Source organism: Lates calcarifer, linkage group LG10 (assembly GCF_001640805.2).
Source record: "Lates calcarifer isolate ASB-BC8 linkage group LG10, TLL_Latcal_v3, whole genome shotgun sequence".
NCBI classification, from domain to species: Eukaryota; Metazoa; Chordata; class Actinopteri; family Centropomidae; genus Lates; species Lates calcarifer.
Window position 1 is genome coordinate 17,804,878 of NC_066842.1, and position 16,717 is coordinate 17,821,594.

At 41.5% G+C, this 16,717-nt stretch overlaps 1 protein-coding gene across 2 annotated transcripts in view; it reads right to left on the reverse strand.

Moving 5' to 3' along the window:
* Window positions 1-16,717, reverse strand: part of abtb2b (ankyrin repeat and BTB (POZ) domain containing 2b) — a 45,040-nt gene that overhangs the window by 10,919 nt on the left and 17,404 nt on the right. Inside the window, exons 1-3 of one of the 2 annotated variants that reach the window (XM_051073459.1) lie at window positions 5,810-5,861; window positions 5,573-5,722; window positions 1,914-2,124 (exon numbers count right to left, since the gene is read on the reverse strand). In XM_051073459.1, coding sequence (XP_050929416.1) covers window positions 1,914-2,104 — 191 coding nt within the window. In that variant the 5' untranslated portion in view covers window positions 2,105-2,124; window positions 5,573-5,722; window positions 5,810-5,861. Of the gene's footprint in view, window positions 1-1,913; window positions 2,125-5,572; window positions 5,723-5,809; window positions 5,862-16,717 lie in introns of those variants that run through there. The other variant, XM_018664114.2, reaches the window with a different exon arrangement.

Here is a 16,717-nt window from a genome sequence, read left to right on the forward strand (position 1 = left end):
AAAGGGCGTCTCTTGTAGTCTTAAGGATTCTGCAATAACACTCTCACCAGACTCTCTATAATGTTTGATGATGTGGCCCACACAGATTTGGTGGTTTTGGGTTTCCACCAAAGATTTTTATAAAGCTTTCAAAAGCGAGTGAGCCAAAGAGATGGAGAGGCCCCATTGAAGGAGAGAAGTCTGTATCATTACCAGGCACTCAAATTGTAATCACTACCAGCTTTGCAGTGCTCTCCTCTACCACCTGAGTATGTCCTGCATGCTAACATTCACAGACTCTATACACAGTCACACACAGTGGCCATACAGACAGAGAGAAAGGCTAACCAGTAGATGTTGAGAAAGAAAACCAGAAAGCTGTAGATGTTCCAAAGTATCCATTATAACAGGATCCTAAATCATTTCAACCTGCACACATAAACCAGGCTGATATACACCCAACATTAAAAACATCTGAGGACTTATAAGAAACAGCCAGAATAGGGAAAAAAAGAGGAGAATATATTCGCTGTTCTGTTCCCTTTGATGCTAATGAAGAGCCCACCTTTGCTCACTCACAGTGTGTCTGTTCATTATTAAATAGTATAGTAGAGGAGCCAGCTCTGTGTATGTGTGTGTGTGTGCATATATTTATGTTTAGGTAAAAGAAGATGCAGATTTGGCTGATTTTATTGCAAAAATGCTCATGTAAGTTTGACAGCCTCAAAGCTGTCATGCCCTCATCATGACTGAGCAATCACAATCACATGAATTTCTATAGGTTGAAAATATTAATTGAGGGGAGAAACACAAAAAATCCAACCTATTTACCACAGCAAACTGAATGCAGACTTAAGTGGGAGCTGCAGCCCATTTTTAAATCAGTGCTACCTTTATATGGGCCTCCATACATCACTTTAAAAAGTGCAATTAACCTTTACACAGACACAACCACCCACACTTACACCTACATGTGTCTGAATGTTTTTCTGTGAGAGCTGAATGCAGATGTATGGGCAGCCAATAAGTTCCTTTCTCAAATGGAATCACACACTCAACTTGTCACTACCTTAACTGACTGCACATAACCACTCACATTTCTTTACTAAATTGCAAACTCCTGGGAGCACATATGTTGAGAAACTCAATGTTTTAACAAGTTTTATTACTTCATTTAGGAGGGAAGGAGACAAGAAAAATGTTTGAAATGATCAGGTATTCTGCTAAAACCAGACAATTACAATAAAATATAAATGTGATGTGCTATGATACTTTAAGACTATCCAAATATTTTCAAACATTTCTTGTCTTGAGAATGAAAAAAAAGACAAGAATTGCCATAATTGTTCTACAAAGATAACCCAGGGAAGATCTAAGGAGTCCCTAACAGAATTACAGACCATTAGCACCTCTTATGTCTCTTAAACCACCATTCTCTGCCTAATTCACACCCGAAAGGTGCAATTCACCCTGCTATCAGACTAACATTAGCACCTGGAAGCTGTTGCTTACCTGTAATTTACCTAAAGAAAATTAACACTTCAATGAAGAGAGGGCAAGAGGATTAGGAATGACTGTGAAAGAAAGGTGGTCTGCAAAAAAGCTGTTCACTTGATGAGAACATAGTTGTTGATTTTTGAAGTTGGATGTGTATTTGAGTTTGTGTAACTGCAGTGGTTAGAGTGCTGGCATTAATCACATTTCTGTCAACCTCATGAGCCAAATCAAATGCTTTGTAGTTACAGATGCAATCAGGAAAACAAAACAAAATTTAAATGTGCGAGAGGAGAAGCAAGAACACAACAAAACTGATTTTCTGAGGGTGGCTCCATAACCAAAATTTATGAACACAACATTGTCTAAGATTAGATTCATTATTTCACTGCCCGTGACAGCAGCTAAAACACTCTTGTCCAGTCATGCATGACACCCACCTCTCCTTGCTAAGTGCCATGCGTGGGGGATCCAAGTTTGGATTCTCCATGGACTCCATTTGCGGGCAGCGCAGGAAGTAGTAAAGGGTGTGGAGGGCGTCAGGCGACCAAGACACGGGCTGCTGGGGACGGGCGTGGCGGGCTGGACTCAACCCCGGGCGCACTGAGCTCAGACGCTGCATGTGGTGCATTGCACGGGATACCAAGTCACCTGGAAAAGGGAAATATATGATTAGCGTTAGATAGTTTAGAAGATATATGCTATAATTGACAAGATGATTTGCTCAAATCTTGCTCAGTCTTGCTCAAAAGTTCCCTGGGGTGGTATCAGTAGTGTTCAGAGCCTAAACAAATGCCAAGTGGCACATTAAAAAACTATAACATGAAATCTCAGTGCTCAGTATAAATGCTGTGGGCTCCCAGTTCAACCGGATTTCCTAAACCACTTACATTCAACCCTCCTTTACTCATTCCTCTCCCTCAATGTCTCTAGTGGTACTTGCCATTAGCAGTGTCATTATCAGTAAGCACAGCCAGACGGCCAGTCTAAATAGCCATTTATCTTTAATCACTGAAGGAGTTAATGGGATAACAAACAGTTGATTACAGACTCTAATGAACCATTGAACTGTCTCTGAATCAATGCTGTTCAGTCACTGCACTCAGTCTGGAAAGGTGGGAAGTGAGTTTGAGTCACATGATAAAAAAAGGAGGGTTCAGAGCTGTGCTTAAGTCTGGTGAAGGAGTCAAAATTTGTCTCAACCACCACTTGTGTGAAATCACTGCTGTGGACCCCTCCACCCACACTTCGGGCCAGTTGAGTAACCATGTGCAGTTGGATACAATTGAATTCAGATTACTGTCTGTGTAGTATATATAGTGTATATATATATGAAACATTTTGTCCTAAACAGTCATGGATAGATACACAAAACACAAAACAGAGAGAGTAAGCCTGAAAGGAGTAGAGCTTGTAGATAACATCCTGATGCGTGACCATAAATGTCAGAGCAGGAGAAGAATGGAGAGATAAAACATCAGTCGTCACAGGGATGTGTGTGTGTGTGGGGGGGGGGGGGGGGGGGGGCAGCACAGGGGAGGGAGGCCAGGTTGAACTTGAGATCATGTAATGCTCATTTAGCATAATTGCCCCCTGGGTTAATTTCTAACCAGATTACCATGAGTAGGAGGGCTGCACAGGGGCCAAGGCTGGGAATTTTAGCAGGGTGAATGTGTATGTGCGTGTCTATATTAAGGGGTTTGGGGCACTTCAAGGGGGGTTGGATCGGAGTAGCCCTCCCAAAAAAGACCCCACTTAAAGCTGAAGGGCCTCCTTTGTGTTAACCACCACCAGCAGACCCTCCAGGAGGTCTACTAGGAATTCCTACCCAAGATGGCAAGATGGAGAGCCTCTCCCTGGCTTTCCAGCCCATATTATGCCCTTAGGCTAAACTGAGCACCGGGGGTCAGAAGGATATGAAATACTAGATTACAGCTTGCAAAACCAGCCTGGAAAACCAATAAACTGTGACATGACTGCTTTTTGAATTCATATTGATAAAATGTGCCTCTTAGGTGAAAGTTTCAGAGGTAGTGGAATGTTTCAAAGAATGGGATAATTAGAAGATGGTGGCTATACTGTCAGTCAGTTCAAGACAAAAATGTTTACACAAGTTTTTATCTGGACTCTGTGTGACCCCAGATTTGTAATTGGCTTAATGGGCTTTATGGCTTTAGCATAAAGCTCATTTTATTTTGGGTTAGTAAAATCTTGATTGTGAATATTTCCTTTAGTTAAGTGGATGGTCACACACTCACAGTTTTCCATAGCTGATGGAAGACCACCACAGAGCTGAAAATGAAACACTCTGAAGTCTGAAGACAACTTTCAGAGCCAGCCTATTGGTTACACTAGATTTCCAACAATTTTGGACATTCAGCTGACACGTTCTGTATCCTGCCATCCATTATCCATCATGTTTATGTATGCTGTGTGTTTGCATGTCTGGCCAAGTCCAGTCCGGCCTAGAGATCCAGCAGAGCTGAGCAGCTTAGCACAGATGCTCCTGTGTCTGCCTGGTCTCCTGGGCTCAGATCAGAGTGCCAAGCCCTCTGTGTTTTTGTTGTGTGTATGCATATCGGTGAACACATGCCTGTGTGTGTGCTTGTAGGTGTGAATGAGTCTGAAGGATGCCAGCCCTGCCCAGAACAGCCCAGCTTCACACCACCGAGGAGATGTGGCACAAAGAGACCACTGAGCAAGGGAGAGAAAGAGTGTGTCTGTGTTTGAGAGTGTGTGTACACTTTCTTAATGCCTCACTAATGGTGGCGGTGTATGAACGTGGCCTTGTGCTGAAGGAACAAATGGCAGAGTGTTAGCTCATTCGGTGGAGGAAACCTATCCCAGCTCGAACCAACACTAATCTCCATCCCTCCTCCTCTCACTGTGCCCCGGCAACCTCACTCTTCACCTCTATATCTTTACATCATTTCCCATGAGCCCCCACCCCCAGTCATCTAAACCCTGCTTTACCCACTGCTACTGTAATCCATCCTTAAACCTAATCCCCCACCTTTCCAACTGCTATCTCTCCACATTCCCTTACTCCTGTCTTTTTCTTACTTTTTAATTGACCTGACTGCATCTCTCCAACATTTGCTAACTCCATCTCAGCCTCCAGTTTAAACAAACCCCATGTACAATAAAGTACAGTATGACTGCATGTGTGTGTGTGTGTGTGTGTGTCCCTCCATGTTTACCAACACAAGTCCATCACCATCAGTCATCATCAGTATAATGTAACACTCACCACAGCCAGACCCAATTTATATATAAGACTGAAACATGAACTTTGGAATTTGCTTCTGTATCATTGTGTTCATAAACAAAATGAAACAAATGGGCAGTCAAAAATTGTCACTAAAGTTTCTTAAAGAAACATCCATCTTTCATAGAAACCATGTCACCACCCAATGGAAATGAGAATAGGTGGTAGCCTTCTTTTTCTTCTGATAAAACACAGATAACCCAGGCTGGAAAGAGTGGAAACAGCAATACACTGACTAACAAGTCCAAGTCTTTTCCCCTGTTGACTAATTTGATTAGGGAATAAACACCAGACAGTTTGTTTTTACCTGACGCACACTGCTTAGCAAACAGACTGAGAGCATACAATATACAATCAGAAGAATTATCACTTTATTGTCCAGAGTTCCATGTGTAGATAAACTATTCCAGAGCTTATTTTTAGAGATGGTTTTCGCAATAAGGCACAAGATAGAACTTACTGTAAGACAGAAAGTGATAAGAAGGTATTCTATTATCTCTGCTTGGCATTTGGCTGCCTGAAATAACAATCTTTCTGCCAGAAGAAAGTTTTCCTGTTTTCCTGGGCCAGCGAACAGTGTGGGAATAACAAGGTGTGTTTACAAAGTGTTCAGAATATGCTCACATATTTTAAAAATGACAAATGGTTTATCATGTCTGGAAATGTTTACTTGTCAGTAATAGCAAGGATGTTTCCTAACTTCACTTTTGTTTTTTTTACAGTTGCTAAAATAGCTCAGAGGAATTTAATAGATTAAATACATAATATGAAGAAGCCGGGTGATAAAAAAAAAAAGTATATCCAGGGCCACACACACTATTCTGTACTCACTGAGTTCAGAGATGCTGCCCACACAGGTAGCGAGCAGGGACTGTTCCAGCGTCCTCAACTCCAGCTGGGCATAGGCATCCTCCCTGCTGTCCACAGACGTTTGCTGGTTCTCTGTGTAGGGACTGAAATGGGCCGGGAGAGACAAAACACCTACAGAGGCAAAAGCAGAAGGAGAGTGTGATTAATATGAGTATGTGAACTATGCAAATAAAACCTCCAAAACTTCAGCAACCATACATTCACACCGCTCCTACAGAAGACCCAAAACAACTGCTGTGGTGATATTTACCAGTGTATTTATAGTCCTGGTAACACGTAACCCACACTGCTGAGGGCAAATAAACACACGAGGGAACATGAGCCTCGCTCTCAACACATTCAGGGAAAATAAACAGAGCACACAGTGACATCAGGCTAATACAAACACAACAGATGCACGCTGCATCAGACACAAGCCGAGGCCTCACAGAGACGGACTGAGACCAATTCATTGTTATTGTGGTCATTTTGCTTGCTTACATGCTTAATACCTAGATGTCATATCTATAGGTATTTTGCAGAAGAACAGTAGATACAATAATAATAATAGTTATAGGTGCTATGACTGCAGTATATGAAAAAACTCAGATAAAGGTTTGCTTTTCACACAGGGGCTCATATTTAGAATGTCATCAATCAAAAGCATGTTGCAGAGGTCAAAGACCACCAGCAGCCCAGGATTCCCCTGCTCTGACTTTTTTACACTAATACACACCACAGATGAAGAAACAAGCAAATCTGGTTACTAAAGAAAATAGTGTCCTTCTCCAGCACTCAAGTTTCTGTGGACAAGTTTTAAGTTGTGATTCTGAGTGAGAAAACCTGATGTTTAATGAACTGGGTGTAAATTCATCAAAAGACCTTGAGTTTGAGTAGAGCATGAGTTTGAAGGAGGTGAAGTGAGAAAGGATCTTCTTGTAGTAATACTTGCTAATGGCCTTCCAATTAGTTTTTACTTATACAATTTTATCAAAAAGACAAGGGAAAACATTTGCCAGTCAACTGATTTGTTGTAAACAAAATGCATGGTAAACAACTGTGACAGCCATATTCAAGCAAACTATTGTTAAAAAAGTCAACGTTAACAGTGTAAGTCAACTGGGAGATGATTGATTTTAAGACACTAAAAATACAACTTCATGGTTGAAGGATGAAATCACCAATCAAATTTGTGCTCGCAGGGTATTACATCCACTATCACGAGTTATGGTGTAACTAGGGTCAGTGTAAGACATGTATGGTATTTCCTTTTCAAATGGACCCTCTGGAGATTCACTCAGCCCAACCCAGCCAAAACACTGTTTTTGCATACAAGTCAGAGTGAAATAAAATAAAAATGAGCAATCTTTCTATAACTTACTTCCCTTCACAGAAAAAAAGAAATCAGATATCAGGCATAACAGTTAAACACCAGGTTTGTACTTGTATTCTCCATGACAGCCGGTTGTCAGACTAATTGCAGGCGAGGAGATAATATCACTCTTACATAAATCAAGGATGTCATCCTGTTCTTTCACTGCTGTGCCACCTTGTGATTGCTATTCTTTTCCTGCTGTTTTCCAGCAAAAATTAATAAAAGTTGTGACATGTTTAGATGACAACACTGAGTGCTATTTTCTGCTTTTTAGTGTATCTCTACTAGCTCCTCATTAGTTTTGTCTGGAGCAATATGTAGTCGTGTAAAATCAGTGTGTTCTGTTAGCTACTGTGCAGCTAGTTGATCTGTCTGAACATGATTAGCTGCCCAAAGATTAACCTTTATTTTGGCCTCTTTTCTGCCAAGCCAGAGGAAATAAGGAAATAAGTGGGGGATGGATGTGTGACAGAATAGAGAAATGGAAAGAGGGAAGATCATTGCTGCAGGTTTGTGATTTACTCACAAGGCCTGAGGAAAAAAGCCTCCTCTCCCTCTTCTCCCAAAAGCAGAAAAGATGGGCTACCATCCCTAAAATGACATTCCCATGTGCTTCCGGCAAAAGCTGTCTGTGAGGGATGTTGAAAAGAAAAACTGCTGATGCAAGTTAAAAAAAAATCCCATCATGTTACTCTGAAGTCTCCTCTTCTCAGTAGCCCATGACACAAGAGGAGATTGCACTTTGGGGAAGAAAAGGAAAAAAAAAAAAAAAAAAAAAAAACAGAATCCAGGAGAGCAAGGGACAAAATATTTTAAAACTATATTTTACTACTTGGTAAGCAATAAATCTTTTTAACAGCATATACTTCTCTTGCCCACAAACACACTGTATTTCTGCATTATAAATTGTGTGATATGGCTAAATGTGCTTACACTGTAATATACCAAAAGCTGGAACAAACTTCCAGATATAATACTTGCTCAGACTCTGACTACCTTTGAATCCAGTTCATGTTCTCCACTGCTTTTGACTGAACCTTAAACCTCAGCATTAATCATCCATCTGGCACTTAGGTCTCGACCTACTTAACATTTGTTTTCTGATTTAAATTTCTTTTATAAAATGTTTTTAAAATAAATCTTTTTAGGACATATTGTTTTTATGATGGTTCTATACATGTTTACATGCATTATGTAAAGCACTTCATTTTCCTTCTGTGTATGAAATGTGGTATAGAAATACATTTTTTTGGTGTCACTCCCTGCAGGTATAAGCAACAGCTCAGCAGGCAAGGTTCTACCTAATAGTTCACACTGCTGCAAACACACACTGACCATCACAGCTTAATATGCGCCAGTGTTAACTATATATGGGCATGAGTACATGCGGTATTTCACAATAAAGAACAACTAATCAATGAGACATGTATAGTGCTGCGTGTGTTGGATGTAAACATCTTCCAGTCATTAAGATGGGCTGTACACCAACTGCTCTATAAAGACAGTGAAGCAGAAATATTATGGCAGAGAGCTGGGTTTTTAAATTGAGAGGTACAGGACACATGATATGTTGACTTCCTAAAAAACAAAGCCAAGCAGAGACTGAGAAAGTCACTTCAGTCTAGAGCCGTGCTTCATAAATGAAAAGCATATTGACAGAATTAAAGATATGTTCACTCAGGCAGGGTTATGCTGCCAAAGGGAAACCAGTCTCATGCAAAAAAGTGTAACTCCATCTCCCTCTCCCTCTCCCTCTCTTCTCTCTCGTACGTTCTCTGCACCATCTGACTTGTGTAATATGTGCTGACTCCCCGTTCCAACACAATGGAAACGGCTGCCTCTAGCAGAGTACGACTGCTACAAAGAACATGCACGACAGACAAACAAACTGTACACAAGCTTCAACGTGTCCCCCGTTCACTCACACAAGCACAAACATACCCATACACTCACACCGGTGCATGTAAAGTATGTTAGCACCTCGGCACCTCTTTGATGTGTCACTTTAGCCATTTTAGTAATTATGATGAGGCTTTTGCTTTTGGGTTTCAGCTTGTTAGTAATTCCTTAAAATGACACTGAGCGCACATAAAGGTGGGTGAAGCATCTGGAGGGTTTTCTAAGACCTTGTGTGAATCTCTTTTTTCCCATTACCCTCTACAGGCCTTGGACTATGCTTTCACTGTGAAAATGCAGGAAAGTTTTTAATGGTGATGGCTGCATTCTCAAGAGACCGCTTACCTTATTGTGTTAACTTTCTCATGCTCTGCGTACGATCCTGAACTGCCTCACTGTGTATACGCCACCGTGGTTTATGGCAACCATAACTACAGTGGCCTCCATGACAGAGTGGTAGGTGTTACGGTGTGTGACATGTAATGTGAATAGCTCATTCAGAAATTTACTGTATGTTACATGTAATGTGAATAGCTCGTTCTGAAATGGCTCAGTTCCAACCTAAGTTGGGGAGACTCATGCCTACGGAGGTGTAAGAGCTTTTAGAAGAGATTCTGTCTCGTTAGTGTGGGAAGGGGGTGTGTGAAAAAACAAATGTGTCTGCAGGTATGCTCATGAGTGTGTCTATGGAGGTGAGCAATGTTGTACAAATTAGCATAATTAATCTGACTCCCTATAGCGTGATTCACAAAGAACGTCACATTGACGTTATCCTAGTCTTCAAAAACATAATAAATAAAACATAAAAAGCCTAATAATAGACCAATTAAACCAGTGTAATGAACTGGTCTAAAACAGTTCAGGATGTATTCAGCAGCTGTTAAAGCGCTGCTCTCCTCTTTTGTTTCTTGTATTAAAATAAGACAGTTAAGAGCTATTTTGGAGAAAACAAAACAGCAGGCAAACTACCAGCTCACAGAGAACAAGCAAACATGTCAAACAAGCACTGATTTGATGTCTCCTGAAGTTTCTGTTATCTTTAGCCTATATTTAGCATGCTTAAAATAGAAATGTCTTGAACAGAAGCATAATCTTTGGAAATGTTAACATAGTTTAAATTGATTCTGCCATATTCTTTCGAAGCTGTGGCAAATATTCACACACCACTACTCGCTCAGTAGTTCCCACAGTCCCACCCCATGGCTTGCCTCACCGCTGAACCCCAGCCTGCGTCATTTGGGCCTGATGTAGGTCTGCAAGCCAACCAGGCCATGTCCTCACCACCACCACGAATATCATGAGCACCAGCAACTCCAGTGCTACGTTTATGCCTCATTTTTTCTCTGGCACAGAGAGAGGCTGAGGATAAGACGAAGAGGAGGGGATGAGGGTGGAAGCTGAGAGGAGTGGGACTGAGGGCTGTAGAGCTTTGGTGGAGGATGAATGAGTCATGCCGAGGAGGGATACGGCTGAGGAGGGGCTGGGGAGAGAGACAGGAATATCTGAGACTGTGCAAGGAGGGTGAGGCAGGGGAAGACAAGTGGCACAAGGGATTCATTCTTTTGCGGCCATTACAGCTCCATTTCTGAGGTTGACCCTGCAAATGTCATGTGGGAATCCCAGCTACAAATCACAGCTGAAACTTACCACAAAGCCTGTGGCAGTCCCCAGCCCATCCAAACTATCTCTCAAAACCATTACAGCTCCTCCTAACTCAGCCAAGCTATCACTCACAGTGATGTTGGACATACTGCTGAAAAGAGGTCAGAAAAATCCAATAACTACTTTTTGTAACGCTGAAAGTTTCTGAAACTTTGCCCAGACGAGCTGTCACTATCAATTAGGTGTCTTTATGAGTCATGTCACATCATTAATAACGCTGTCAAAACAAATTCTAATATTCAGATTTGAACCTATTGTCAGGAAATCATAACAACTTTGAACCTAAATGAGCCAAAAAGCACTTCAAGTTAAAGCTGGTAGGAGTGAACACATCACTGCCTTCCCCTTGCATACCTACTCTCATTATTTGTTGCCCTTGTCATATCTCATGTTATCTCCCAATGTCATAATTTGCTCTACTCCAAGTTTGTGTTTTCACACAGGCTTGTCAGCAGCATTAGGGTAGAAAATATAGGTTTTGGAGGATATTACATGCTTCTCATGTCTACTGTTTCAGCAAAGATTTGGAAGATATTTGGGTTTTACCTTCAAGGACGGGCCAGAAAAAACAACTCCAAATTCTCAGACCGTGGCAAAACTGCACAGCATGAATCAATTTTGGATTGAATTTCCAGGTTTTTTTCTGTTTAGAAACATTTCAATCATTAACATTTTACTGCTGACTTTTCTTCAAATAAATTTCACACAGAGGACTCTTCAGTCATTTCAAGCGTGACATTTTCAGTACAAAATGACAGTCATACCTGACAACACCAAAGATAACTGGAGAATTGAGTGACTCTACGATACATCAAAAAATATTTTGTAAAACATTAGCTTAGGTAACCACTAGCATGTAATGATAAACAGTTTTCTGCCAAAAGGATTTGGACCTTGAAAATGACTTTGCGTGTTGCCATATCCTTTCACAGTTTTAAGTTTGATTCGTGTTCCCACCAACTCAGCCCTGACAAGCGTACATTCTTGAACCATAATTGGTCTGTGTGTGCAGACTTGTTTTGTCTACCATAGAAAGTGTGAAAGAAAGAAGGACATGATCAGCTTTGCTCCTGCTGTATATTCTCAGTACGCTGATTGAAAAACTCAAAGACTCAGGAGTATATGTATACACACACACACACACACACACACACGTGAACACCTGCCTTGCCTCCTTTAACAGCCTCTTCATTCATGACAGGGTGGATGGATCAGAGAGTCTGGGAAAGAGCGCTTCAAAGCCACTTCCCCTACCCAGAGAGGAGCTCTCATTCTGGGCCAGGAGACTATATGTTTGTCCCTGTGCAGAGGCTTGAGGGTGGACAGTCACACAATAGTACAGTGTTTGACAGGGCTGTTACTGGGAGTGTATCACCCCCACAGTCTCCTGATCTCCTCCATCCTTCAAAGAGTCTGGCCTTTCACGCAACAAAAGACACACACATGCTTGTGCTTCATTTCATGTCAGTGGAATCCATAGGCCAGATGTGAACCTTCACTCACAGGCCAGGCCTCTTGTTTTCCACCCTTACAGGCTCCAAAACACCTGTTTTTCACACATCCAATCTCACCCACACACCTCACATTCTTCTCCCTGATTTTACATGTGCCACACACATGTTGTTTGTTGGAGGAACTGGGCATGTTTTTTTAAAGCGTAAAAGTCATATTAGTGAATAAACTTTATTAACATTGATGGAGCAGAGGTATTAGCTTTGTTCGGCTATGCTAACAGCACAATTACAGCATACAGGGTTAAAAATATCCATGTGCTTGCTTGCTCTGGTGGACCCTCCTCACAATCCTTGTCTAAACAGAATCCAAGTGGGACAGAGGGGCATTTAGAGGCTTAAAGTGGTCTATTAGTATCTGGGCTAAAAATAATCATTCATTTGACAAGTTAGCATATAAGCATGTCTTTCAAAAATACAAACTACCTATGTGGAGTTGGGGGCAGACAGAGAAGCATTCATAAGCTGAAGCTGCTCAATTTAAACTTTTAATTTGGACTGAAGTGACCATTCACTTGGATATTGGTGTCCAAATCTGGATGTTTCTGATTTAAAAGGCACCGAAACTTACAAATCTCTCTCACATGCATGCCTGTCAGAGCCTGATAAATCACAGACCGTGACAGACAAGTGAAGTGGGGTCTGGTTGACATCCCCTGACACCTCTGGTGACCCCCGGCTGCAGTGGGTCACGGGTCAGAGGTGGCGCTCAGCTGGGGCTAAAAGAGGAAGTAACCTTATCAGCTGAGTAAAAGGGGGCTTCCCTACGTGACTGAGTGAGAACACCCACACACATCATTAATCACTGCAAGACACAAGCTTAGATGGAAATAGAGGAAAGTTACTATACTGGGCGGATGTGAATGAATCATGTGTAGGGTTGAGAAGGATTTCGAGCGCCTGATCTGCTTGTTGTTCTCAGACAGTTCCTGTTATCCAGTGTAGGATGTTTGGCTTTTTAAGATGTTTTCTATGAAGTGAAAACACAAAGAGGGTTAAAACTAAGATTTGAAAGTTTAAAACAAAGATCTGAAAGTGTGAAATCTAGTTCCTGCCCACAGGCTGAAAGTACGATTTTTGGATGAAGAAAGACTTTTGGATCTGTCCATTCTGTTAGAAGCCTGCCTGGAATCCCAGTGTGCAAATCCACAAAGATTAGATCTGAATCTCCACACGGGGTACGCTGAATCTTCGAAAAGAGAGGGCTGTGTGTGTTCAGAAACTCTGAAATGAAAGTTTTATAACACATATTAAATATTACACTGAAAACCTTAAGAAATATAAAGCTGTTACTACAAGCATGAGCTGCCAGCTATTTCCTGCTCAGATGGAAAATCCAGCAAAATGGATAGAATATCTAGTATCACATAAAATGGTCTTGAGTAAATCTGTTGTGCTCAAACTCATGCAAATAGGCCACATTAAGTTCTAACAGTGCAACCATATGATTGTGGAGCTGTAAATGTGGTCTACAGTAACATACCTGACACCACCCCCAAACACACACATACACAGAGTTTCTATAGGGCTGGCTTTGGTTTCATACAGCTTTGAAAAATATCACTATTAGCCCCTCTACACAACTAACCCTAATCCTAAACATGACTTCAGCTCTCTCCCCCTCATCCTCACCCCTGCTTTTACTCTCCCTCTTTCTCTCTCTAATCATGTTTTATATTTTACATTCCAGGCCAACTGTGGTGCCTGTGGCTATCTAGTCTCATTCAACATTCCTCGTTTCCATATGTGACGCCACTTCACATAGTGCACAGCAAAGGGACAATATAGCCCCATTATTAAATGACATAGTTTAATAGGTCTCACTGGCTTATTGTACAGGGCTGGAAATACACTATACTGTATACGGAGGCTGGTTTTGTTTTCTCTAATGACACAGGACAACGGATATTACGTACACACTGCAATAACACATCCACATCAACATCTAACCTCAAACCCGCCCTCTCATAATTGAATCCACTTTTACTATTGAGATGATGTCAGCATCCCAAGCACTGCAGGGTGAAGTGTTTGACAAAAAAAACAGTCAGCTGAGCAAAATATAATGGTAGCAAAACATGCACTTTGGTTTAAAGAACAATTCTCATTAGTGTCATTTTTAAAAGTCAATAGCTCCATCAGCTCACCATGACCATAGCCAAGACTGGACCTTATTGGCTGAAATACATCAAGGGCTGGGTGGTTTTATTTGCCCAATTTTAAACAAAACCAGTTAACCTCCCTTTTAAGAACAAGCTGCCCTCTATTCAGCTCTCTGACAAACAAGACTATGGGCAGCAGGCTGGGCAAAGGAGCACAAAGTGTGTATGTGTGTGAATAGTATGTGAGTGTGTGTTTGCACTAATTGCTGCCACTCTGTCTGTGTGATCAGCTCATTTTCTCTAAGCTGGACCGTCTAGAGAGCGAAAACAGAGAGCCAGTCAGTTTGGATGGCGGACAACATGCTCATTGAGCAAAGACCTGAACCTGAACTCCTCAGAAGCACGTGCGTCCGCACGCACACACACACACACACACACACACACACACACACACGCACACACACATTAATATCAGTTAATCACTTGGATATTCTTTCCAGGAGAGGAAAATCCAGTAAAGTTGAAGTTTCAGTGGCCAGTTGGCTGTATGGATCCCTCACTTCTCTAAGTGAACAAGATGCATAAAAACACCTCTTACTTTTTCTGAGTGTGTGCAGTGATGAATGTTTGAAACAACTTCCCACCAAATATTGATGTCAAGATGTCAAGGTTTTCGTTACGAAATGAAGGTGCAATTCCAAAGTCATTTCAAATGCTCAGATAGGGAAATTATTTACAACAAAAAAATCAATGCAAACTCAAATGAAGAGCAGTGTAAAAGTCATTTGACATGTAAGCAACTCCACCTTCTGTGCAACTTCCTGACAAGGCTCACCAGCTTTTTAATTTAAAGGTCACATTTGTTTCATGCTCACTCATTAGTTTTGTCATTGATAAACCTTCACACTAGAACACCTTAGCATTAGACACTTCTGTGACTGTGTGCCGCGCAAAGATGCATGTGGCACTGTTTCATTATCACTTCAATCCCTGCCTGAATAACATCCATAAAAAGTGCCTTGTGACTCACCATTACTTATTAGACTGAGCTTCTAAGTCTAATTCTGGCTCTGTCATTCTTCCCTCCTCCCTAGTTCCTCACTAAACTGAGCATTCACACATTAGTCCAGACATTAATTAACACACTTTGAGAGTGCCATGCTGCCTCCTCTTTCCCACTGGGGTGTCGTCCACAGTCATTTCAGGTACTTCACTTTCAAAAACTCAAGGATGCAAATTAACAGCACAAAATCCTTCCCAACTTCCCTGTTCTGAAATAAACTTTTCCTGCTGCAGCACGGTTCTCACAGTCCAACAAGCAGTTTTGATAGAGGGACTTAGGAGTTTGACGTTTCAAAGAACTGGATCCAAATTCCCCCTTGTAAATCTAAAGCAGCTTTCTGCTGATTAACATTCCGTGTTGGGCTGGGTAGGGAGCAAAATCATGGCGCAGAGCAGAGTGAGTCAAATTGGGGGGTGGGGTGGGGGGATGGTGGATGGATTACGATTAGGACTGGAGGACTAGGACTCACTCTTTCGATCACTCCTTTCCTCCTACTCTCTCTCTTTCTCCCCTCTCTCGCTCTCTCAAACTAAATCTTTGGACTCACAGCAGAGTGGAAAAGAAGCTCAGGAAAAGGAAAGGCAAACCACTTTCTGGGCAGCCACTGATTGTTGTTCACTCACACAAAAATACAAGTGTGTTGTACAGTATGAGTTGGTGTGTGTGTCTGTAATGGAAGGTGTGGCCTATACTTGCATCAGCTACAAACAGTGGAGTACTCAGTTTCTAGTATTGAAACAAATTTTTTTAAATTCCACTTAGTAAGTCCTACATGCAAAATGATACTTAAATAAATGCCCAAAAATAATACGAGAGAAATGAAAGTATCAAAAGTACTCATCAAACAGAACAGCTCAGTAGCCTCAATCAGTGTTATATACTGCCATATAAGACAAGTACAACTTATACCTCAGACTTGAATTTAGTTAAGTAAAGGCACTTAGTTACTTTCCATCTCTAGGTTTGTGTAAGTGAAACCTGCGCAGTCAGCTCGATAAAAAAAAAAATGAAGGCTGCATTTCTTTTATAGACACAACACTATTTGTAGAACATTGTTGCATTAACCTTCCTACTAGCTCCACTTAAACGTGCATTAAGAAAGAACAACCACCCACAGACTCATTCCATCCACTTTAACCTGCCATGGGTAAGATAAATAGTGAAGATGAGTGAGCATTACATTTCATGGGCATTACAACTCAGCAGCGTTTCACAGCGGTGGACAGTGAACGGAGCAGACCTTTGTTCAAAAGGCCCATAGTTCTTTTGTGTGCAGTAATGAGTGGGGCTGGTCCATTTACAACTGCCTGACTCTACTGTTGTCCATGCAATTGTTGACAACAACTGTCATCGCTGTGAAAGACAGATGAGAGGTGAGATTTCTATGCTGGGAGGGGGGGCACATAGTGGTCGTAATATAGAATGGTTAGATGGCCAGGGCACCTCATACAATTAGTGAGGAAATCAATGCCACTGATAGAACATGTGTATAAATCAATGGACCACCCAACCCCAGAC